Consider the following 25,485-nt stretch of genomic DNA (forward strand, 5'->3'; position numbering starts at 1 on the left):
CCATCCATCGGAAACAAACAAAAAAAAAAAAAAAAAACAAAAAAGAAACTGCAGCTCAGAGCCCCTCTTTCATTTCCTTCACCAAATGACTTGTAGAGTCTTTGCTGTCTTATTCATACCTCAGACAGAGGAAGCCTTTCCTGCTTTCATTCACCCACCTCTAGACACCAAGCTCAAGTACCTATTTTAAGACTATCCCCATTCTAGTGGATTTTGCCACCTGACATTTCCAAGTGATTGAGTAATACTGACAGAATACACACACATCAGTCTCACATGCCTTTCAAAAAAAAATAAAGAAACATAAATTTTCAGTAGTTTTATTGAAAAATGCCTCTTTCGTTTCAGAAATAAATAATATAAGGCAGTAAAATTCACAATTTGCAGTTAAAATATAAAAGCAGCAATTCTATATCCATAGTCTTGCAAACAATTTCCAACTGCTTTTGATAACTAAAAAACATTGTATTCTGAAAAAAAAAATCCATACTAAATATACAACATAAACATGCAATTCCATCTCTGCAGGATTGACTGCAATTTGGCATAAATGTTACTGTGTCTACAACAAGGAGATTTCAGGCATTATTAAACTGTATCCAGTTGATACAATGATTTCAGCTACTTAATGTTTGTGGTGTTTAAAGGAGATGTATAAGAGCAGTACATGCCCTGAAAAGTATAACTAAGCATAGAAGAAAATGACAATGATATTGGGAGGAGAGAGAATTTTTTGTGTCTTTCTTTTTAGCTAGATAATGCAGACCTGTGACCTGACTGAACTGCAAACATGCATTTGAAAACGAAAAAGAATGTAGAGCTAAAGCAGACAGTCCTTAGAAAATTTGCAGCAGCTCTGTGGTTATTTTTGTTTTGGTTTTTCTGTTTTCCTTTTTTATTTATTTGTTTTTACATTATTTTAATGAAAAGGCAGCACTGGGATAACTGAATGCACATATTAACCTGTAGGCAGACACTATAAGCAGAAGTATTTTACAAGCATTTCCAGAATGATATGAAGTCTCTAGGTACACATGTTGCTATCCCCACATAAGCAAGATACAAAACAGGGGTGCGTCTGATATGAAAGACCAGAAAGCTATATTGCAAAAGAAATTATGCGCTCTCCCTGTGTGTATCTGCAAATGCAAGAATAGCAAAACCAAAAAACCACCAACCAAAAAAACCAAAACAAGACACAGATCTTTTATGGGTTTGTTTGTGCTTTTCTTGACAGTGATCTTTTCCAGCGCATATGTTCAGGGTATTCTGGTGAATGCATTTCAACTCCATAGTCCTCATACTCGTCCTCTCTCCTGTCTGACTCCATAGGTACTACAAAGGGTTCACCTTCAGGTTGATAGGGTCCACTTTCAGGCACGTATGGTTCTGGTTGAAAATAGTTGTCCGATTGAACATAATAGTTATCACATGTCTTTGAATCCACAAATACAATGAAGGTTAGTTTGCCTACATAATGTTAGTCCAATCTTATTTCCATATAATAAATATATAAATTAATAGTTCACTGGGATATTTTTTCACTTTTGTTCATTAATAGTTTTTGGCAGTAAAAGGATAAAATTTTAAAAGGTTTTGTATTTATAATACACAAAACATTGCAGAAAGAGTCTTAAATTATGCAAGGGACCAATTATTGTAGAACTATGAAAACAAAAAAAAGAAAATCACAAAGCAAATCAAATTAAAATAATATTTTACAGCTACTTCAGTAAATACAAGCACTGGACTTTATTTTAAACTGTGTAATTAGTAGAAGACATGAAGCAGGTAAAATGAACAGGTGGGTTTGGCATATACTAATTTTCTCTGAGAATGGGAAAGTAAGTGTAGACATAACTATCACCAGCGGCAATATACAGTACATGTCATTTTCTCGTGCTGTTCCTCGTAACAAACCGAGTTACAGCTGGTGCTTCAGGAACACCAAAAACTACAGCAAAACAGAAGAAAAATAATTATAAAACTTTGGTATTTATAACTGTAGTTACAGAATCCAACAAGATTACATATGGAAAAAAAGGCACATGCCCCGATTCTGACATGTTGGTAACAAGCAACAGACAGGTAGATTTCATAAGTCATCAAAGATGTTATTCCAGCATATAGCAAGCAGCAGCAGGCTTTTATGCAAAAGCATCATGTAGAGTTGTTAACAGATTTTAGTGGATACAGTCCCATACAAATCATTTACAAGCCACAATTAGTTTACTATTTACATAAGTCATTTCTCATTTCCCAGGTTAAGTCTATCTCTTTTAATGGCATTACCTTTGCTGGTTAGTAGTTTTATAAGCCTCCTTCACCACTGAGGCTTTTGATGGTCGGGGTCTTTTTTAAAAAAAAAGAAAGTCTGTCTATTTTACTATTGAAATGCAACAGGCTTAATGAATTGACATCACTGTCCTTTATCTCATTCACAAGTTGTGTTAGTAAAAAGAATCTCCCCATTCTATGAGACCAACATGGTTCAAAAACCATATTCGTGGTGAAATATCCATACGGACTCATTTTCTACTAAGCACGTGCGCAAACATCTCAGAAACGGGATTTTCATGTATTCAAACTGTAAGCAGCACTGGCGACTTAGAAAATGTGTTAGCCGAAACCTGAAACAGGTCAAAGATGATGTTAGTTTTTTAAAAAGTCCATCTGATGTGCAAAAACATACTTTCATCCAACTAAATACATAACAGTTAAGTTATAGGCATATATTTATATATGTATACATAGCTGTTTACAAGAAAACACTGATGAATCACAGGTAGGTTTTTCTTTCTTTTTCATTTAAATAAGAATTTTGTGTGAGATCTGCTCAACCACCTGGCTCTTTAACCAGGAGCACTGAATCTGCAAGTGTGTACATATATATATATATATATTTATTTTTTTTTTTCATGGGTACATGCACAATATGCTACACCAAAACATATCCAATAGTAGTATCACATACACTAATTCTGAGGTGTTGCAATGCATCCATATTAATTTGTTAACAATACTGTGGTCCTGCAGGATCCCCATATTAAAATATAGTAGCATCTTTCCAGCCAGAAATTGACAGCCACTGTGAGCCTTTATTTTGATTCTAGAAGCAGCCTACTGTTTTGAGCTACATCACAAAGGGGAAGGCTGATATTACTCAGGGCTAATTAGAGATTCCATGGTGCTTAACTTGGTAGAAATTGTAGGACAGTGGTGGGTTTCTGTTGTCTACACTGTATAAATGAATGCATTTCATTTGTGGAAAATTTTTATTTCAGGTATTAATTTTGTATAAATAATCCTGACATTGCTCAAAAAGAGACACATGGAAATTGCTAACCACAGCATTCTTTTTATTTTTCAAGACAACATGGAGAATTCAACCTTGTTCTGAAGACGATTGGAAGGGGTGGGGATGAAGGGGAAAAAGAAGAAGAAGAAAACGGTCACTTAAATCCTAAGAGCAACATTATCAACTACTAACCATCTATGTTAAAAAAAAAAAACAAAACAACAAAACACTAAAATATCTAGTTACCACTTCCTATTTAAAGCCAACCACACATAAAATCAAGTAAATCAAAGTCCAAATGACTGCTTATATACCTGCACATTACAACGAGGCAGGCCTGCTCATTGCAACCATTTCCTGCTGATTCAGTAAGTCCACACTAGCAGGACTGTCTCATGTAAAGCAGCTCAATATGAACAGCCACATTTGTGAAGGCTATTTAAGGCAAGTGAAGTTGTTCATAACCTACCTGGGAATCCTTGGCCATTGTAAGGGATGCTAGCACATTGGGATGAATCACAATATCCTGGTGGTCCTGGTGGACCTCGAATACCCGCATTTCCAGGACGACCTGGTGGCCCTGGTGGTCCTCGTGATCCTGTGGAGCCTGGTGGACCAGTTCTAGATTCTCCTTGTGGACCTAATTTTAGAATTCAAAGGCTGGGAGGTTGTTCTCTTTAAGAGCCAGCTTGACAAAACAGCTAACATTACTGCTGTCTAGACTACACAGACTAGGTTATGTCTTTGGTGAGAAAACACTTACACTTTGCTGCTATATGGGGGTCAACAGAAAGAAAAACAAAAGAAAACTAGAAATATGACTCATCATTAGTTGCTTCCCTGTGTGTGGCTTATTTAAGGATTTATTCACAGAAACTGATTTTGTAAGATTTGAGCCAAGTAAGAAACATCAATGAATGCTCTGGTTTATTTCCGCTCTGTGTAAGATACGGAGATCTCAAGGGAAACTACTAGATTAGACAAGCACACTGGATTTCAATTAAAATATAGGAGTACATTAATCCTGCTGCCCTGTGGCCCCAGGATAGATGAGGTAATGTTTTTTTTGGAACCAATCTCATTATGGTTAGCAGAAAAAGTAAAGCTCCAAGTAACTGGGGCTACAATTTGCTGCGTCTTATGGGTCCTGTAACAAAAAACCATTTTAGCCTAGTAAGCTGCAAGCAGAAACAAATGATGCAGCTGATTTCTGCCAAGGCATCAGTGAACAATATCGCATGATACGAAGACCAAAACCAGTGTTCAAATCATCTGACTCTGTCATCTTGTAACTCTGCATGTGGGAGTATTTTGTAGTCAGGGGCAATTTGTAGTTCTGTAATCACATGTTAACCTATGAAAGATTGAACTAGATGCTTCAAAAGTATCATCTGATAACATTTATGAAAATATCCATCAAGTATTTGGACAATGTACTTTCAGGAAATACATTTTCACACAAGGAAGGATGCCAGATGAATAAATTACATGATAAACACCTATTAGCCACATCCAAAAATCTTTCTTTTTTTTTTTCAGTAAACTCTAATACATGTCAAAAGCATGTATGTTCACCATATGTAGTCTAGTTCCTTATGAAGAAATTTTGTCTTTTTCTTCTGCTTTTCTGTAATCTGACAAAATAAGAATATTTACCAGGTGGCCCCGGCAAACCTCGTGGTCCTTGAGATCCAGTCCCTCTTTCACCTTTCTCTCCAGGAATTCCTACAGAATAAAAATAAAAATAAAAAAAAAAAACCAACCAAAGACAAAGAATTAAAAAAAGAAAGAAAAAAAAACAAACAAACAAAAAAACCAGCAAACCCCAAAGGAAGGAAGCCACATCGACAACTACTTCTTCTTGCTCTCTCATTGATATTAATATTTAATTCCCATCACTTAATGCAACAAGGCTGGTCAAACTTCATTTTGTACAGATGTCCAAATGCGCATTTGGGAAAATAATTTGTATTTAAATATATTAACCTAAAAATAAAGTAGGATGCAGAGGTAATTTCGTGTGAACAAAGTTTCTCAGACCTAGAAAAGTCTTTGAGATACTTAAGAAAACACAGAATGTTATTATTTTAAGCTACAAATAGGAAGGTATTTTCAAGCTTGCATACTTTTCCTACAAAAGATGCTTTATACCTTCTTAGAAACAGTTATGATGAAATAAGCTTAAGAAAGCAGAATTCAGAAATTCATTCTTTGATTTTTTTTCCTAGTCTGTTTTAAAGACTATATTAAAACACGTGCTAGGTAACACAGCACTGAGTTCATTCCAGAGTAGCTGGAATAAGCAAAAGTCACAACATAGTACAGTAGAGACACCGCATGTCATTGCAGTGGTCCAAGGTATCCATGAAATAGGTTTACCGTATACCAAAACTCAGTTCAGAGTTGCTTCCCTCCTTCAGAGTGCTGTAAAGAGCCAAGGATATAGACCTAATTCTTTCAACTCCTACTTTTTCTTCTTTGTAATGACTCATTTTCTCTCTTTAATCAGAGTTCTGTTCTGCAAAGAGTTGTGTTACTCCAAACAGCCTTTCAAGATGTAGCTATTTAGTGCCAGAAGAGTTCTGAGAACATTCACTTTCCTGGGATATCCTGTTGAAGCAGTCAAAATGCTATACCACCTTGTGGTTTATGAAACATGAGCGAGGGAGAGAGAGGAAAGTATTGGTGTAATTAACCTTGTCCTCCAGAACATCAGTGTCCCTCATGCAATCCAGCTGACCTAACAGGCTACTGCTAAGTGTGGGCTTCCACATCTGACATGGTAAATGGATGAGACTGCTTCTCTGGCAGCCTCTGCACTATGTCCACTGTGAAATATACAGCTGTCTTGGAATCTACCCACCTCTTTCACCAGGTGGTCCTTGGACCCCAGGAGGTCCTGGGAATCCTGGTCTGCCTCCAGGTCCCGGCTCTCCTCTAGTCCCAGCAGCTCCTGGGGGACCAGGTGGTCCTGGTGGCCCTGGCTGGTTACGGTTTGAATAATAATCATTCGGGATTTGATTCAGCATTTGATTGAACCTGCTCATTTGACCTTCAAAAAGGAAAGCAAAATGGTTCAATAAGCTCTGTGAAATGAAAGTTTTTTATCATAGTGGGAAGAAATAACAATTTATCTCTCTTCATTAAACTTTATCCTTGTCCCCATTCAATAAATTAGTGGTGAACTAGTAGAGGTGAATTAGGTAGACATAATGTGAATGTCTGATAAGAAGTTACAACATAAATGGAGGACGGAGGAAAGAAAGGAAAGGGACCTCTAGAAGCCAGTAACATTAATAAAAAATACTTTTAAAGCAATTAAAGTCACAAAATAAGCATTTGTTTACAATACTCTTGCTCTTAGAGACCTAATTAAAGGTTATTTTTACTCTGAAGAACAGAAAAGACTTGTTACACTTCTAAAAGTTAAGTATCACATTTCTATGTACTTTCAGATCTCTGAAGTTACCACAAACACAATATAAATTATTCAGGTAAGAGACAGCAGCATACAGTCTATAAGGTTGCTTTTTAAGCATGCAGGATGTATAGGTTTGTACCTATATACCTTCTGCATATAGGCAAATTTAATTTCCAAAGAAAGGTGTCTGAATAAAAGCAACAGCATTTTGAAATAATGCAGAAAGAAGCCTTAATGGGTGGCCTTATCTACCCCATTACTGTAATGTGCCATTACACATTAGTATGTGTATGTATTAGTATCTGAAAAGATGAACTGAATATGAAAAAAAATAAGGCTGAGGTGTTCAAAAAAGAGATGCTAACAGATCTCAGATACATCCTTATTCATAAGTATAAAACATTCATGAATGTAATTTTCTGCCTCTGTGCTAACTAACTAACAGACATGTTTTAAATAGCAGCCATAACAGACATATAAAAAGAACATACTGTCCTCCTTCCTGTGCACAAGCATTCTTAATGATCAAAAAGGTGTATGCGTTTATCTGAGTCAGAACTTACCCTGATTATAGAAATAATATTAAGAACAGTTTATGGCCACATTTGTCTCTGTCCTTTTTGGAAGATGTACTGATAGCAAAAGTACTGCCTCAGGGACAAAGACTGTACAGAATACTTCATTGGGCTGCAGAGCTGCACTGTGTGGCAGTAGAGGACTGAAAATCAATCTGGAGTGCTTCTCCAAATAAATATAATTTTTACTTGCTTAACACATCTGATACTGTGCACAGTATTTACCCAACACTCATCTCTTTTCCTGTTAGCAGTGAGTATCCTTTTTCTCCCCGATTCATTCATTCTGAAGATAAAACATGTTTAATGAGAAAATGTATGCTGATTTTATACAAAGATGAAGTAGTTTTTGACCAAACTGACAAAGGAAAGGTCACCTTCCTTGTACAGAACATTAGACTTTCATGTATATTTCCAAAGGTCACAGATTAGTTCAGGATCACACAAGCCATCTGGATCTGGCAAAGATTTAGTGCTACATTTTTTTCCACCACATCATTGGCATCAGACAGCTATGAGATCACTCAGGCTCTTGTTATGCTCTGTGGCCAGTATCCCTCACCTTAAATCTAAAACATTGTTTTTTGTTTTTACAAAGTAGTAAATTACTAGATTAAGAAACAAAGCAAGCAATACTGTTTACCATTTATCAGTTGTTCACAAACTTGTCTTGCAACTGCTCGCATCATGTTCTGAGAAGCAATGTCACCCTAAATAATCAAAACCAAAGCAAGTGTTTTATTACTAAGCATCTATGCTTCTAAAGATATAGTTTTAAATTAAAAAATCTGACAAAATCTGACTTTAAAGAAGACTTACTCTGTCACCTTTTTCTCCCTTCATTCCAGGTGCACCCTAAAATAAATACAGTAAAAATAAAGCAACTGAAGGATTGTATTATTCCACCCCACCTATAAGTTTGAGACATGCAACTCTAGGACACATTTTGGCTTCTTCAGGAAAACAGACCTCGTCCTCCTTGAACTTTATTTACATTTCAAAGATGCCAAAGCAGGTGCCAGAAAAGACTGGACAAGCAGTGATCTTTTGTGTATGAACAAATACGCTGACAGATGCAGAAGAAAAAGATCTGAAGGAAATATTCAAACTGGGGCCAAAGGAACTGACATATTCTGATACTGGAACCACACTGGCAATTTGAAAGTTTAATTTTTAGAATTACATTTCTGTAAATGGTGAATGGTCTTGTATGAGTTATATATGACTGTTTAATTTTAAGTCTTAAGCCAACTTATCATTAAGGAAGGTAAGTTAAGAAGAATAACACATGTCTAGGAAGGGTAGTTGTCTTCTTGAACCCACGAGAAACAGACCCTGTGTTAAGAGATGGCACATAAGATGGAGACACCATTAAGTACTTATTCTATTCCCTGAGAATTTTCAACCATTTCTAGTCTTATAAAAGTCTCATGGAAGTCTTAACTTATGCTGCTATACAATTATTGACAACCGCCCAGCGCTAACTTTTGTCTAACAGCAATTCACATTTGCCTTTGAATGCTCTAGTGGTTGTGGGTTTTTCATTTTTCAAGAATACTGTCTAAGAAGTAAAGCAGAAGGACTGATTCTAATTTTTATATATTTATACATTTATGTCTGGAAAAACATCAGGTATACTGTAAAGATGTTTTTAATTGCTGAACTGGTGATAGCACACACAATCTACTCTGCATACAAAATTCTGTGTGTGCATCTCTCATAGAACATTTTGAGATTTTAGCCTTATGTTTGCATTACACTGCTAGCAAAATAAAACACCGAGAAAGAGGAAACCATACTTTCCAAAGAAAATGTAATTACAATGCTTATTATGATGGATTTTTAAAGTTTTTCAAAATAGCAATGATCTCAGAAGGATGTTTATAACTTACTTTGGTCTATTTGACATGATTTTGGCCACAGTAGAAGTTGCTGATGCCCATTTAAAATAAGCAGAAGATTAGAATCACAATCATGTGGCCCTTTGAAAAATTTGAAAATCTGCAGTATTTTAAAGCTATTTTTTAATTTTGACATCAAAATACAAAAAAAAAAAACACAAAAAAACACAAAAAACACCAGAAAACAAACAAACAAACAAAAAAAATAAAACCAAAACAACCAAACAAAACCAAAACCCTATATTTATTGCAAAACTTGCTTAGGAAACCATCACAAATGGCACTTCCAATGCTCTTGAACACTCACTGAGACAAATACCATGTGTGCTAAATTCTAGGGCAGTACAAACAAAACTTTGGCCATAACTATGGCTCCTGAAGTGGCCAGTGTGAGTTTTACAGGTGACCAGTGAATGCAGAGTTAGGACACATCTGAGTGCTAAAAATCTGTTGTAAATTCACCTGTCAGAAATGTGTCTAAAGAGTACATTATGTTTGTTATTCAACAAAAAGTGGCTATCATGAGTTCAAATGGATTTTCACATGTAGCTTAAATTAATATTTGAACTCAAAGGCATATTTCAGAGATGAAAGACCAATATGGTCATCTGCTGTTCTGCATTGCTTTCCACATACTAACACATACTTCATAAGAATTACTACTTTTTTACATGGTGGTATTTCTTTAAGGAGTATTTCTGTTTATCACCATTAACAAAGCAAAGGCTAAGTGTGGGCTGCAGCTGTTTTTCATAACATTCCTACAGTACCCACAATTTATTTCAATAACACAAGACAACAAACCATTCCACTGAGTTCACAAAAGATATAATTTGAATGCAGTGGCACTGTCTCATAGACTTCTATCGAGGTCTGGAGCAAACAAATTCCTATGGAGTACGTTAGGGTGTGAACCTAGTATGCTCTCTGAGCTTCTTTCCAGCACTGTTGCATACCCCATGACATGCTACAGAAAATATGAGGCAGCTCATCTATCACTGAGTTGAGCAGTTGGCATACAGTACATTCGCATCATACGTAACAGATCTTTCATGCAAAATTAATTGTACAGACTCAAATGAAAGATTTAGATTGATGATGCCATAAGTGTACCACTGGAATCACGGAATCACAGAATCACAGAATCCCAAGGGTTGGAAGGGACCTCAAAAGATCATCTAGTCCAACCCTCCTGCAAGAGCAGGGAATCCTAGAATACATCACACAGGAACTTGTCCAGGCAGGCCTTGAATATCTCCAACTCAGGAGACTCCACAACCTCCCTGGGCAACCTGTTTCAGTGCTCTGTCACTCTTACAGTACATAGGTTCTTCCTGATGTTCACATGGAACCTCCTATGCTCCAGTTTACACCCTTGTCCTATCACTGGATATCACTGAAAAAAGCCTAGCTCCATCATCCTGACACCCACCCTTTACATATTTGTAAACACTGATGAGGTCACCCCTCAGTCTCCTCCAAGCTAAAGAGACCCAGCTCCCTCAGCCTCTCCTCATAAGGGAGGTGTTCCACTCCCTTCATCATCTTTGTGGCTCTGCGCTGGACTCTTTCAAGCAATTCCCTGTCCTTCTTGAACTGAGGGACCCAGAACTGGATGCAATATTCCAGATGCGGCCTCACCAAGGCAGAGTAGAGGGGGAAGAGAAACTCTCTTGTAAATTATGCCACCAAACAATTACTAATATGTACATAATATATCCATCAAAATTACAAACATTCTTTCCTTTCTGAGTACATATTTGTAATACCTGCTCTTTTACTTTCATTTTTTCTAAGGTTTTCATAGTACAACCTCATGTTGTTTTGACAGGAAGCAAATCATACAGTATGTCTTCTTGTTTACACTAGGCAAGCACCAGCACCAGAAATCAGATTTCTGGTCTACTATCCTGTCAGTATTTTAACAATTATTTAAAATGCCATGTTCCAATGGATTCACTTGCTATCACATCCACACAGCAGAACTACAGAGAAAAGAGGAAAAAAAAAGCAAACTTAAAATGTTTAAACCCTATGTAGTGTTTCTAGAAATGGTTCTGCTGACTAGCCAAGCTCTTCAGACTGTCTTCAGCCACAGGTAATGTTGGTAAGACAGGAAGGTGCTCTGGTAACAAATGTACAGCAATGCTCAAAAGTATTGCCAACAAAGGTCCCCAGACTACAAAAATGCTAAGGCCATTCTTTAATTATAGTATGAAAATTGTATTAATAATAAAATATATGATATACCTTCAATTTTACAATTAATTGAACTCAAATGAGCCTCATTCTTCAATTTATGACCTTGCAAAGATGTATTTAGCTTTATGACTGGAAATCTATAGGTTATTCCAATCTAATTTTAAAATTTGAAGATTAGAGGCTATTTTAACAACAAAGTTAATTTTATACCACACAGGTATTTTACAAATATGGTTTAAAAAAAATTATAACTGCAACTACTGAATTACTATTTGCATCTTCCTCCCACTTGGTTAGAATTCTTCTTAAGTTTCAGTTTATTTCCTTTTAATAGACAAAAAAGTGCAACTTAGCCAACGGCTTGCCAGCGCTTTGAGAAGCAGCAGCTGCTGCTGACATTCTATTTTGTTGATATCCTGCAATGAGGGAGTCACTTGAGGTCAGTGTGAGGAAAAGCTAGTTTATGCTGCATGTGGGATTTTTCTGAGCTGTGGGATGAGGTCTGGGGCTGCAGCAAAGTTCTATGACTGAAGGAGGACAAAACAAAGGAAGTTTTGCTATTTTTACTTTAAAAGATAATGCACTCAATTGTTTTTTCCCCAAAAGAATGTTTGCTCCACGCAAGAACCACCAGTTTGCTGCTCCCAAAGCAGTGTCTTTTTGAAACTTCATCTAGGATGTCTGAATGGATGGATGGAAGGTCAGTAAACACAAGGTATCAGAGAATGTAAAATTCTCAAAACCTGATTTAACTACCAACAAACATCTCCGTTATGTGCTCAGGATTACTCTTTAAAGGTTTTCATGTTGAACTTGGTCCTGGAGACATCAGTCTAATAGCACCCTGTATGGAAAACATAAATGCCTTGCACTATGTCCTGGGGATTTTCTCAGTCAACAAAGTCAGACCCTGTTATCACAGAGCCTATTTTAGAAACAAGACAGCTGTACCTTAAGATGACTTTGTCTACTCATCCATTGCCATTTTCACTCTCACACCTATAAAACAGCAGTACTGGGACTTTTCATCTCCGATAGGTTTGTATTTCCTATTACATTCATTCACAGAAAAAAAATACCCATTTCTTCTTGAGTCAATATCCTCTTCTAGCTTACTGACTTTTTCTTACCCTCGCTGGTTGTTACCCCATGAAATGTGTATGGACTACTACCAAATTCTCACTCTCTGAACAGACAGACAGAAAGAGAACAGATATTTTAGCCTCCCCTAGAATAGCCAGTGCTCAGTTCTCAAGAGATTACTGACTCATTTGTATTCTTACTGTTCCTTTTCCAGTCATTTTGGTACTACACTGAGAAAAAATTACCTAAGTTTCTCTTGGAAGTACTTAAAAGCAGATTAAAGTCGAATTTCCTATTTCCATGAAAATTCAGCTAGCAATTCAAGTATCAGCTTGTTCTAGTCTAAGTATGCACTGAGGCAGAGGAATGTTTGCAGCCACATTTGTGGTGTGGTTTGCCTCAGCTTAGCACATTAGTGGTATTCAACACATCAGGAAAGAGCTCCAGTTGACTGCAGTCAGTGGGAATGTTTTCACAACACTAAGGCTTGTTGTAATTTGCATAACTGTTTATCTTTTGCTTGGGGTGTAACATTCCCTGTTTTGCAGGGGTCCTTTACCTGAAATGTGCTGCAATGTACCAGCAATACAGACTGTTCAGGTAGAAGAAAAAATTATAGGATCAGGTCAAAAATTATTTACTCCTTATATTTATCAGAGGCAAGCAAAACCTTATTATCTTTCTCCAGGACAGGAAGTTACAGATTTGGGCAGGCCTGAACCATGACACTGCAAGTTGCATTTGGCTATCAGGCTGCACCTTTGGCAATTCTAATGCTGGACACAAAGGAAAGCGTTGAAATTCTGTCCACAAGGAATCTTATAAAACATCTGTGCAAGGTGCAAGCCAGAATTCCTGCTGGGATCTGTTCTAGAAACATAAGAAATGGTAAGCGTGATGCACAGTGTCCCATTACAAGAAAGTGCAATGCCGGGGGGGTGGGTAGTGTGGGTGGGGTGGGGAGAATGTATTTCTAACTGAAAGGAACTCTTAAGGTTAGAGTGTAGGAGAATTTACAACTTATACATGGTGCTTGGGCAGGAGTTGACTACTTTTGCTTTGCAAAAGCACTGAAACTGGGCTTGCAGCCAAATTTCCTTCTATGCACATCATTTACCTACAGAAGATCTTCACTGTTGAACTGGGTCAGCTATCCACTGTCCCAGGTGGAGGAAAACTTGGATATACCTGGTACTTGGAAGCTCACTTGTGGACAAATTGCAGCACCTTGTGCACTGGCTGTCTATCAGGCATCTGACCTGGCAGGAATATCACATTAGCAATTGTATGTCTAAGGCCAGGATAGCTTCAGTGCTTTCTTAAGACTGTGTCCTCTACTGCAAAGAGAAATGGGATTTATAGGCTGGCAAATGCAGACTGAACTCAATGTATATATGAGAAAGTGACCCAGGTTCCAGGTGCTCCTGGGAACTTCCACTTTGTAACCATTAAGCTGCACAGCCTACTACATATTCTTCCAAATTATCCAGCCGTTGTATACACAATGACATTGAAACAGGATGGAAAATTCTGAATGATTGCCAGACATTAAGTAGAAGTAATGAATGACTTCTCATTTCAATTGCTGTCTCCACTCCTAAGTCAAACATAATTTCTCAGAGATCCTATAAATGAATCAGTTAAAATTTCTCCTGAAACTGTTGGTGGGAGGCAACACCTGTTCTTTCTCCCTATTCAGGATGTACTTTAAAAGTTTGAATTGATCTCACAGAAACCACCCCCAAATAATTTTGCAATTACATTGTAAAAGACACAAAAAATTTGCAAACCAGAAATTATTATGTAAAATTATCAAAGATCGTCTGCCTTCAGCAGTGTACCCCTCTTTTACTACACATACACATGCACAAATATAAAGACTTTCCAGTCATTTTGCTGACCTAGTTCTTCATGCTCATGCAGTGTAGGAATATATGTCTTGGCACATAACAGTCTATGATCTTTTTAGTGGAAACCAGAGACCACAATTTCCAGCCCCAACTATTAAACTCAGCAAAATGGCATACTGTAAAAATAAAATTGTTTGAAAAACACAGGCTTGCGGTCTTAGGTCAGCTCCGCTGTATTAACCACTGTCATAAGTGCAAGTATTTAAAGCAAGAAGTCTCATATTCCTCAAAAAAATGTAATTTTAAATTTGATACTGTAAGTGTATCATTATCTTACTGGTGTCCCACGATCTCCTGGTTTTCCTGGTTTTCCACTTGGGCCAGCAACTCCTGGAACTCCTGGGGCACCCTACAGTGGACAACATGTAAAATGAATTGTGTAAATCTACAACTGCCTAAGTGCTAATAAGAAATGTGTTACCGCACTGAGTGAAAAGCAATATTGAAAATGGGTTGTATCAGTCTTGGGGTTTTTTTTCTGCTAGGTACACATCAGGCTTGAAAACTTTCCTTCATAAAAAAATATTTTTCTTCTTCATGGAAGTGTGTCCTTTTACATAACACCATAGATTAAGAGGCGTTTCTGAATCTAAAGATTCAGAGTTTTTACATGTTTTTGGGATCACTCTTACTGACAGATTCCTAATGGAGTACAAGACAGTTCGGCCTTCTAACTTCATCTAGCAGATCTGTGATCCATGTAAAAGTCCACAACAAGAAGTGTATAAAATTCATTCTATGATACTAGATAAACATGAACAAATGAAAGACTAGAGTTAGGTTATGTGACAAAAGCTTATTTGAACACCCATAAAGGAGCATAAGAAAGACAGTTGTGAGAGAGTGGGGGGAACACATGTAATATCCTGCCCGAGAGACTCCTGTCTATAATTTATATACACACTAGTTATATTTAATACCTGGTGTAAATGTGTGCTCTGTGCATTTGCTTACAAGGAACACATCTTCCACCTTGCTACTGGTTCGACCTGACAACATGGAGCTGCAGCAACTTGCCTATCTTAGGCTGTCTAATCCAGCATGAGTTTTTCTTGTAACAGCCAGGATGTTTTCTAACATGGTCCCACAAAACACAAAGTAGCTTTTTAAGCAAAAACTAGTCCTCAAATATTCTTGTCAAGAAAAACTTGCATGAACAGGGTTTGGTTTTGTTTTTCTTACAAGAATACAAGTAATAAGCTGATTAGTTTTAGCAAATCTAGCTATGCATTTAAAGATCATGGCTAAAGTACCAGGTTAACTGCTCCTTCCCTTATTTACACTGAAAGATATCAGTTTCAAAACCATTCTTATGAATGTTTGTGAATACATGCTTTATGCAGCTGTTTGCTCATAAGTTTCCCAGATCTATTTAGGATATTGAAAAAAGGATCCATTTCATATTTGACAGAAACTGAATGTTAACGTGGTTCTCTCTTGGATCAGTTCTCTTATTGCATAATATATCAAAGACAAAATTATATTTACCGCTGGTCCTGGTGGGCCTCTGGGACCTGTAGGACCATCTTTTCCTGTGAAACCCTGTTCAAAAACAAAACCATGGTTAGCGATTTATTTAAGACTGTTGCTCGATTAAAATGACCATTAAGATCATGTAACTGCAACACTCCTGGTTACTACTAGCATGTATTTTCAAACCTATCCATAATGTAATTTACAAAAACAACAATCACAACTAATACTGTAGAAGGCTATGGAAGAGAGCTTCAGCCAACTCACAAGATGTTCAGCAGCTGTTGACTAACTGAATATAGAATGAGTCTCTCTCAACATTTTTAAGAAAATGAATCATTGCTCTATCCAGAGAAGATTTCTCATTTTGCTGTTCTCTCACTCACAGATTAGCTGGAAAATCTGAGGTTTCTACTTAAATGAAGGACAACCTTCCTCTCAGATACTTCCCCTGCAAGAAGAGATGCTGAAAAATCCCATTTCAACAGCCTAACATAGCATGCACATATTAACATTGGTGGTCCATGGTCCACTAATGACCCACCAATCCAATGGTATGCTTTTTGGCAAGCAGATACTATATTGTGGTCTATTTTCATTCCCAGCTACTAACGGTCATGAGAAGATAACTATAAATGTATATAATCTCAGCTAGTAATTTTGACTGTAAATGTAAGTTGTTGCTTCAGTCATTTCAAAGGTGATATGCCACTGTGAAGACAAAAGAGATTTGCATAGCCAACCCGAAGCTAGAAGAAAGGGATTGCAACACCTCCACAGTTAAATACCTGTGTGCATGTCCTTCATTATGAAGGCATTTCAGAATTCCCCCATTCAAAAATGAGAGATTTCAGAATCCCCCATTCTTAGCTCCAGACAGCCAAAAGTTAAGAAGCAAACTTCATCTTCACAGTAAGAATGCCACAGCCAGATTCTTCACAGATATGATATCTCCCAGACATTGAGAAAACCAGAATTTCAAAGGGATCCTGTGCAGCAGCAACAGTATGTGGAAGACAGCAAGGCTAAGTACTTCAGCAGAGCTCTGCTCAGTGGACATAGTGCTCTGTGGGAGCAGGCATCTAAGAACCCAGTCCGGAGAGTAAGCATTGCAATTCTTATAGTACATATCTGGCTAGCCTATGGCTATCTGGGAAGGTTTTCACTCCTAGATTTTTCCAGTCCTTCCACTTTTACCTCTCAAACTAGATACTGATAAAACAACTCCTTTTGAAAAAGCATCTGAAAACAGATATCACAAAGAAAGAGAGGTGGGGGAGGGCAATGGACCAAAACAAAGGGAAAAAAAAAAAAAGAAAACGAAACCACCAAAACCATTACTTGGTCTTTTCAGAGTTAAAATGAGGAAATCTTACCCTTTCTCCTGGAGGTCCCATTGGTCCAGGTGGACCAGGTAAACCTGGGGTTCCCTAGAGGGAAAAAGAATGATAAACTGCATCCATGACAGAACAAACATCACTGCTATGCTAATCATTCCATTAGATATGCACATATTTAAATATTAACTGTCTTTATTTAAATGCTTTATTGCATTTACAAAAATAAAACAAACCTTTAGGAGAAACCATTTATTTCATATACATGATACAAGAATCTTCACCCTCACTCTGCTTTTACTTCCATTTCTTTATTAGACCATAATTCAACTTCAAAAATAATTTTCAATACTGTTCATATAAAATAGGTATATCTGCTTTACTGCCTTTACAAGCATGACTTATAGATGTCATCTAATGCTTTAACACTTGGTGCTAAAGCATAGCTGCAGTCACCAATCAGAATGTATCCAAAGAAACAAAAATTAGACTCTTCCTTTATTATTCTTCCCTCTTCCCCCCTCCCATTGTCCTATTTTTTAACATTCTGCTGCTTTACAGTGCATATTCTAAATTCTTTCTTTCTCTTCCTTCTAACTTCTGGGTAAAGAATAACCCCTAAAATTAAATAGGTAGGCTACATTAGAGAACACCTAGGGATAATTTCATTCAGCATTTTGTAGGATTAGTACCATTATTGTAGGAACTGGATATTGAACAGTCTTGTATCATGTTGTCGTGTTCTTCCCCCTTTTCTGTCTAATTTCACCATACACTAAAATTTAGCACTGCTTTCTACAGAACATTACTACACAGGATTATAAGGACTAATAAAACAGGTAAAGAATACAAGGCCTTTGGTCCACAACTGACCTTATCTGATATATAAAACTAAATCCACAAGACCATTTAAGTATCTCCCATGTAGTATTTCTATCCCCAGTAAAATCAAGGATAATAAAGTAACCAAGGAATATTAGTTATGCCACCACATGTGCAGATCAATGACCTTAGATTATCCACATCTATCAAAAAAGTCCTTATTTTTTTCTCCTTAAAACATAATCCTAATTTACAACAGAGAAACCTGCAAATAAGTGAAATTTGATATTGCTTTCTTCTTTCAGAAAGCATATGATTAATACCCCAAGACAATTTGACTTCCTAAAGTGGAAGGAAATTAGACAACATTGCTGAAGAGGGGTTCAGGAAAGGTTCTGCAACCTTTATATTAGGAAGACATTCAAATGCAGGTGATCAGAAGTTGAGGGACCTTCCTGGGGAGTTATCAGTGTACTTTTTCTAATCCAAAGGCTTGTCCCTGTACATTCACTACTTCCCAGGTGGATATTTGGCTTGATTCAGTACAGCTGTTCTTTCACTCTTGCTGTTTTGAATGGTTTACTATTTCCTACTTTTCACATTCCTAAGTGTAAGATAATTGTGTTTCCAAAACTATTGCTTAGGAAGGTATGAGAAGAGTCCACGATTTTTAGTGATGTCAAAGACAGATGTCCAGCATCCAACCTGCATCAGGAATAATGTTGAAACAACATTATCTTATCTAAGCATCTACTTACTGATCGCCCTGGTAGTCCAGGCTGGCCAGCATCACCTTTCATTCCTTGACGACCCTATAATTTTCATAAATTATTGTTAGAGATTCTACAGTAGATCAGCAGAATAATTAATTTCTGTAATGGACACAAAATATTTATGCAAAATACTTAAATTAAGGAATCTATAAGCCAACTCTGTGTTATGGAATAAGGCAAGATACATATACCTCTTAAAAGAAGCAATACTGATCTTCCTGCAAATATTTGCAAATGCATTTGATAAGTGACATGTCTTCTCAGTAAGAGAAACTGATATCAGTGTCTTCACAGGCAGGAAAGCAGGGAAGGGTTACATGTTTTCTCTTAAACTCCTTTACCTTTCTCAACTGATGAATATAGCAGTCTACACTCACCAAAGTTAAAAGCTTGGTATTTTTAAAGAATTTCTATTTTTCTCTATCTCATGGTCTAAAAGGTATTACACACTTCCAGGACAGAAGATGAAAGAGCATATAATGAAGCAATGCATTACCTTTCTCAACCAGCTTGTGTTCCACATACCCTAAAGCCCTGTAGTATAAATGTATGGTCTGAAATAAGCCAACATGAGCTAAAATTGACAATACAATTTTTATTTTTCACAGTGGCTTGCATGATGATCCAGCATTAATAATTGTTGAGGACACAATAATCAAATAATTTGTAAACACATCCTGCCAATTACAATTGATATGAAAAATGAAATTACATGACTCAAAAGTCATGCTCTAACTTACTGTAAACTAATGAGAAGTTCCACCAGTGTTGTTCTTCAGAGGTTTCAAATTGAATATGATAAATACATATATTTACTATTGTGTTCTGGCATGTGTTCTTGGTGTTATTGTCAGGCTAAAGTCAAAAACATAGCACTCCAGCTACTAAGAAGGAGAAAAATGACTGCTACAGCTGAATCCAGGACAGTTGTATTCCACATGTAAAAGGAATGTGATTGGCCTTTTTTGCTGTTTGGCACCTCTAGGTCATCTTGAAATTTTTCCTCACAGTATATAGCAAAAAAATATAAAGCATCTACACTGGTTAAAAAAATCTGTCTATGTAGTCCTTACAAAACAGAAGGTGTACTTAATCTTTATCTTAAAGCACATTTCGTTTTCCATTTCCCAAATTACTTTACATACTGAGAAGGTAACCCAGTTTCAAATGCAAAATGAGACAGCATGCAATTGGACACTAATTCTATTTTTCTCCATAAACTTTATATTTTAATCAAAAACTTCATAGAAAAAGTTCCTGATTATATTAAATTCCAAGCTAAACAGGAAACATCAAAATTATATTCCTGCTTTTGGGATGATTACTTATTAAAATATAGCAAAAGCAGTCAATATATTCAGAATGTAGACAAAAGGTTACCTATGCTATCTGCTATAAAAAAACAGAATCTGGGGAAACTTCATCAATGTTAATAAAGTTGCTCTGGCTTTGAAGGCACGTTCATGAAATTGGAAGTAGCCTCTCACTAAAACATGCATGCTGTTGCCACGAAAGCCCCCTAGGAGCAAAGGTCTGTTTTGTATGTCTAGATCTAGGAACCCATTGCCTCTCTGAACTTTCAGCTACTGATTTGAGCATCAAAAATAAAAGTTAGACATGTAAACCTCTGCGAAAATATTCAGAGTAATACTGTGTGCTTAATTTTCCTGCACCACAGCTTTATAGTTTTGAATCCTAGAATTTGAAGGACTAGGAACTCTACAAAAAAGTTGTGACTGAAAATGGAGTAGCACAACGTACATTAGAACACTTAGACTCTGTCCCTTCAAGAGCATACCATAAGCACATGTATCAGGATAGAAAACGCAACTGTATTGAAAGAGACCTGCTTTGTAATACTACTGCATTGCAGGGGAAAATAATGTTAGGGCAAAGCTGTCACACTTTTCCAAGACTACCATTCCCCATGGACAGCTCTGACTACACACACATTTCCAGCCACACACAGAATGGCCACTCACCGGTTCACCTGGGATAGATAGCCCATTGGGGCCCTGTGGACCTGGGGGACCTTGAGGGCCAGGGGGACCCGTCTCACCACGAGGACCAGGTGGCCCCTTGAAGCAGAAAATAAAAGCAAGATTGTAAATGACAACCCCTGCTTAGATCTGTAACTACAAAATCCTTTGGGTTAGACACTTGAGGTAAATCAGAAGCCTGGAGATACATTTAAAACTTCAGAACTGTGGAAACACTTATTCAAGTGGCATATCCTTTTGTAAGCTATTCCCTGATTCATGCTGGCAGTCCCAGGCCAAAACACATCCTCTGGCAGCATTTAATCAGAAGTATAGCTGTCCCTTCTGTACAGAAGAAAGAAAAACAATCCCACAGGGTGTTTATTAACACCCTGATGCATGTACTGTAGTTTCCTGATGTGCAGTCAGTGCTTTCAGGGCTACATATATGCATAGACTGTGTATATGCAGTCTCAACACATAGGCTGCACATAAAAAACATATAGATATATTTCCAAATAAATTTTTAATTTCCATTCTTAGCCCAGCATATAATTAAACATACAAAGTTTCATGCAGGTAAGCATGTAGCAACATTATAGATGCATTCCAGAAAGATACTTACAGATGATCCAGTCAAACCCCTTTCACCTCTGGGACCTTTAGCACCTGGGCCACCCTAAATTGAATATTTGGAAAGAAAAATTATTCTGTTGAGGGAAAGCAAGGGTACATCATACCAGTGTGCATTTTGAATCTTCTTTATCAAACACTTATATGAAAGCCTAAAGGATTGAAGTACATAGATCACCCTACTAAAAAGAGTACTAGGAAAGAACTGCACCAGAAACTCAGTTAAACCACACCAGCTTCAACCCTACCAATTTAGCCCATGAAAAATTATTGTCATTTTTGTATCTGCAGATATAAACTTCGGCAATTTATATTCATCAAAATCTCTGGACACCTCTAGTAGATTGGCAGATAACTGGACTTCTGATGCAGCATTTTTGACAGCTTCAAAGTAGAAGTACTACTGGGCTGAGTATAATTCCTTTATATTCATAGTGGTAGGAGGATATCCAACCCACAGACTGCTATCTCTCCACACACAAAAAAAAGAGTAGCTAATTTATTTCCCTGACTGAGTAAAGAATCTTTCCTTGGAGTGAAATCCTGATTCTATATTTAGGAAAAATATTTGCACAGTCCATTAAAAATATCCTGTACATGAAGTGAAAGACAGCTGAGATTGGGCCACATTCTTTCAACCTATCAAACAATGAGTAGCTATTCACAGTGATTACATTTGAAATATGGAAAAAAGATTATTATACAAATAAGTAGAGTTGGTAGGAGATGCCCAACTGTGGTTTAAACTAAGATGAAAGGGGAACAGATTACCACGATGTTATGGATGCATTGATCTCTCTCTGACTGACCTTTGTTTCACAAAACAACTTCCATAAATCTAAAAATGAGAAAATCTGTCCATTGCAAATAGTTACTTACAGCTGGTCCAGGGGGTCCTGGAGGTCCCACACTGTCCTGAGTACAGGTACACGCATTTGGAAGAGCTGGGCATTTTGCTTCATCTCTCTGAAAATATAATCACAACTGTTACTGTCATTTTAAAGAGAAGTACTAGATGGCAGCATACTTTTCTAAAACATTAACAGCAAGATTTTCTATTGTCATGTTTTCAAGTAAAATACACAGCTAACCAGCGGTTTCCAAAACTTTTTACAGGACCTTCTATATTTTTAGCCAGTTTTCTTTGTGAGCTATACATGACACTAACAACATACAGGTAAAATCAAATTCATATGCAGTTTCCTTAGTTCTAATATTTATATCCATTAGACAATCAGCTTGCAATGACAAAGAATAAACTAGTTACTTTTGAATGTTACTCTAAGAACAGATAAAATAATACAACTACTCCATTCATAACACCTAGGATCTTAAATATCATTGGAATACAAAATATAACTGACATTTTTTCCATCATTCCTAAGCAACTCAATTCTAGCACATTATACACCTCCCTCAGACACAAAACTTTGAAATCTGGTGTTGTTCACTGGCTGCTCCAACAACTGTGGTTTAGATTAGCTGTCTATAGTATGAGATACAATACCAGGGTAATATTAATACTGTTAAATTTGCTATTACTAATGATTTTCTGAATAGCTGCTGGTTTATTTATACTTACCATAGAAGGAAGATCACAACATCTGTCTCTGCTAGTCCAAACTGGACTACATACAATGTCAAAATTCTGGATTTCTAACTGTAAAAGAAAGTAGGACTCTTCAAAGATATTAAAGTTGTTATTTATGAAATCTAGTGGCATTATCATTAAAAATTACTCCAAAACTAGTTTATTTTTATGTAGTTAACATTGTTCAGACATTCACTTCTTTTTTTGACACAGCCAAAAAAAATGATTTAAAATTAAAAAATTTTATAAATACATAAAATTCATGGAATAAAATAAATTTTTTAAAAAATTAACCAAGTTTACATAAGGTTACAAGAACTTCAAACACTTATGATTGCTCTGGGCTAAATATATGACTGAAGAAATATTTAGCAATACTGAATGAATATTACCAACGAATTTATGCATCATCTGAGTTCCTGTGCACTTCAAAATGAAATCTGGCTAAAAATCTTTTGGACCAGCTCTAAGAACTGAAGTCCTTGGGTCATGTATTAATTCAGATTCATTTATGGAACTTTCTATTGAGATTACCAAAGAAAAGTTCTTCAAAAAGGCTGAATTTGGGACTTATGTAGACTGTACAGTAAAAATGTTTGCTTTTCTTTTTTCACCCCAAGAGCTATAATCCTGTAGTTTGATACATGCAACCAAACATTTGATGGTGAGCACCAGGAGTCTTCGTCTGGTGTTCGGGTTTGCACACATGGGTCAGAGTGCAGATTTAAATCCTCTAATATGAAGCCCAGGTGATAGCACTGATAGTATAGTTAATCCATTAAGATAATTAATGTGCCCTTCATAGAAGCAGCCACTTTTTCCTTATAGGCTTATAGATCATAAAGCCAGTGTAGATTACTCTGATCACTTAGAGTAAGACACACCACAGGTCTTGACAGAAATAAAATCTGTCCATTGAGGAATGTCTTTTAGGAAAACAAAACTATTCATTTAAAGATTTCCAATGATAGAGAACACACAGTAAATGCTTCCAATGACTAAATGCTCTCTCTATCAGAAGAAAAACATTTCTGCTCTTGTTTGAATTTATCTGACTGCAACTTTCAGCTAGCTAGAATGAGAAGGTATCAAACCCAAACTCCTCAGCTGAGTAGATTGCATCTTGAAGTACAGACACTTAAAAGCTGTAAGTACAATACCAATTTCTTAGCAATCCTAAATCTTTAATAGTTTTCCTCAGAAAATTTCAAGGGCTTGCATTAATGAATGGATTAATATTTATTGCTCACTGTTGCTGATCTCCGGTCGCCTTTTAGAAGTTTCCCAAGTATTTCATAGCCATCATTTGTGATATTCCCAGCCTCCTTAATTGGTTTTTCCAGTATTTCACTGCAGTCAATATAAATCTTCACATTTGATGAAGTTACAACAATATGGACCTGAAAAGAAGTTTAATCTAATATTTAGAAAAGGCACATAGGCATATTTGCTTTAATACTTTAATATAATTTCACTGTTTAGGTAATAGTTTTAAATTTTCTTCCTAGCAACCCTGCTATGCTTTCAAATGGTGGAAAAAATCAGACACAAGGAAAAGCTATGAAGGTAGTAACCTCTTTAAAATTTGTTGTAGGTCCATAAGATGTATATAGAAGTACAGCTAAGAAATACTATTTAATCTAATAGTTGAACTACAGTGATCTATTTCATTGCTTTAAGATGGCATAAAAGTGAAAAATAAAAAGAATTTTTGAGAGGAAATGAATATAAGCTCTTCTTGTCCTTTTCTGATGGTTAAGACCACACAAGAGGTTTATGAGTCTGTGACTGCCAGTGGGCTAATAGACTGTCTGTAGTTCATAGGGCAGATTTAGATCCAAGGATCCAGCGTTCAGTTTCCACAGATGACTCAATCAGAGGCATTAGCTGCATGAGATACAGAAAGTGAACAGAGAAGCCTGCTGAGAAAAAGACAAATTCATGGAAGAAGCAGGAGAGAAATTTCCATGAGAAAACTGGCTACAGAAACATATGCCAAAATAAGGAGAAACAGGAAAGAAGAGGAAGAGATTAATTATTGGAAAAAATGGAAACTTAGAAGGGTGAAAAGAATGACTAACAAAGTGAGAGCATGTTTACCAAGAGAATTAAGTGCTTGGGAAAACACAGTAAACCTTAAATAGAATAACAAACAAAACTGAAGTTTACTATTCCAAAAAAATTATAGTACAGATGGCAAATGTTATGCAAGTTTATTTCCTACATTTCTATGAAAACAAAACACATTCAGGAGTCTCCAAGAAAGTAAAAAGGATTGGATATTTTAGAAAATCTAATATGCAGTTGATGGAATAATATCTTAAGGCTACAGAAAGATATCAGTGGCTTTATATACCTTACATACTGCATATACTTTATGTACAATATTATAACATCTATTTAATTGTTAAAATATCAAGACAGTAAGATAAGCAGTAAAGAATCCTTGAAGTATGTATTTATGTTTTAAAGTTTCCATTATCATAC

At 36.4% G+C, this 25,485-nt stretch overlaps 1 protein-coding gene across 3 annotated transcripts in view; it reads right to left on the minus strand.

Moving 5' to 3' along the window:
* Positions 1–304: 304 nt before the first annotated feature.
* The window catches only part of COL12A1 (collagen type XII alpha 1 chain), a 101,291-nt gene continuing 76,110 nt past the window's right edge, over positions 305–25,485 (minus strand). For all 3 annotated transcript variants that reach the window (XM_031052759.2, XM_031052757.2, XM_031052758.2), the window contains 15 exons: positions 24,249–24,398; positions 22,990–23,067; positions 22,287–22,373; positions 21,400–21,453; positions 20,778–20,873; positions 18,781–18,834; positions 17,240–17,293; positions 15,879–15,932; positions 14,668–14,739; positions 8,114–8,149; positions 7,938–8,004; positions 6,162–6,350; positions 4,955–5,023; positions 3,768–3,938; positions 305–1,389 (listed from right to left, as the gene is read on the minus strand). In XM_031052759.2, the coding sequence (XP_030908619.2) occupies positions 1,208–1,389; positions 3,768–3,938; positions 4,955–5,023; positions 6,162–6,350; positions 7,938–8,004; positions 8,114–8,149; positions 14,668–14,739; positions 15,879–15,932; positions 17,240–17,293; positions 18,781–18,834; positions 20,778–20,873; positions 21,400–21,453; positions 22,287–22,373; positions 22,990–23,067; positions 24,249–24,398 (1,413 nt within the window). In that variant the 3' untranslated portion in view covers positions 305–1,207. The remainder of the gene's footprint in view (positions 1,390–3,767; positions 3,939–4,954; positions 5,024–6,161; positions 6,351–7,937; positions 8,005–8,113; positions 8,150–14,667; positions 14,740–15,878; positions 15,933–17,239; positions 17,294–18,780; positions 18,835–20,777; positions 20,874–21,399; positions 21,454–22,286; positions 22,374–22,989; positions 23,068–24,248; positions 24,399–25,485) is intronic.

The sequence above is a fragment of the Melopsittacus undulatus genome, chromosome 3 (genome assembly GCF_012275295.1).
Source record: "Melopsittacus undulatus isolate bMelUnd1 chromosome 3, bMelUnd1.mat.Z, whole genome shotgun sequence".
NCBI lineage: Eukaryota > Metazoa > Chordata > Aves > Psittaciformes > Psittaculidae > Melopsittacus > Melopsittacus undulatus.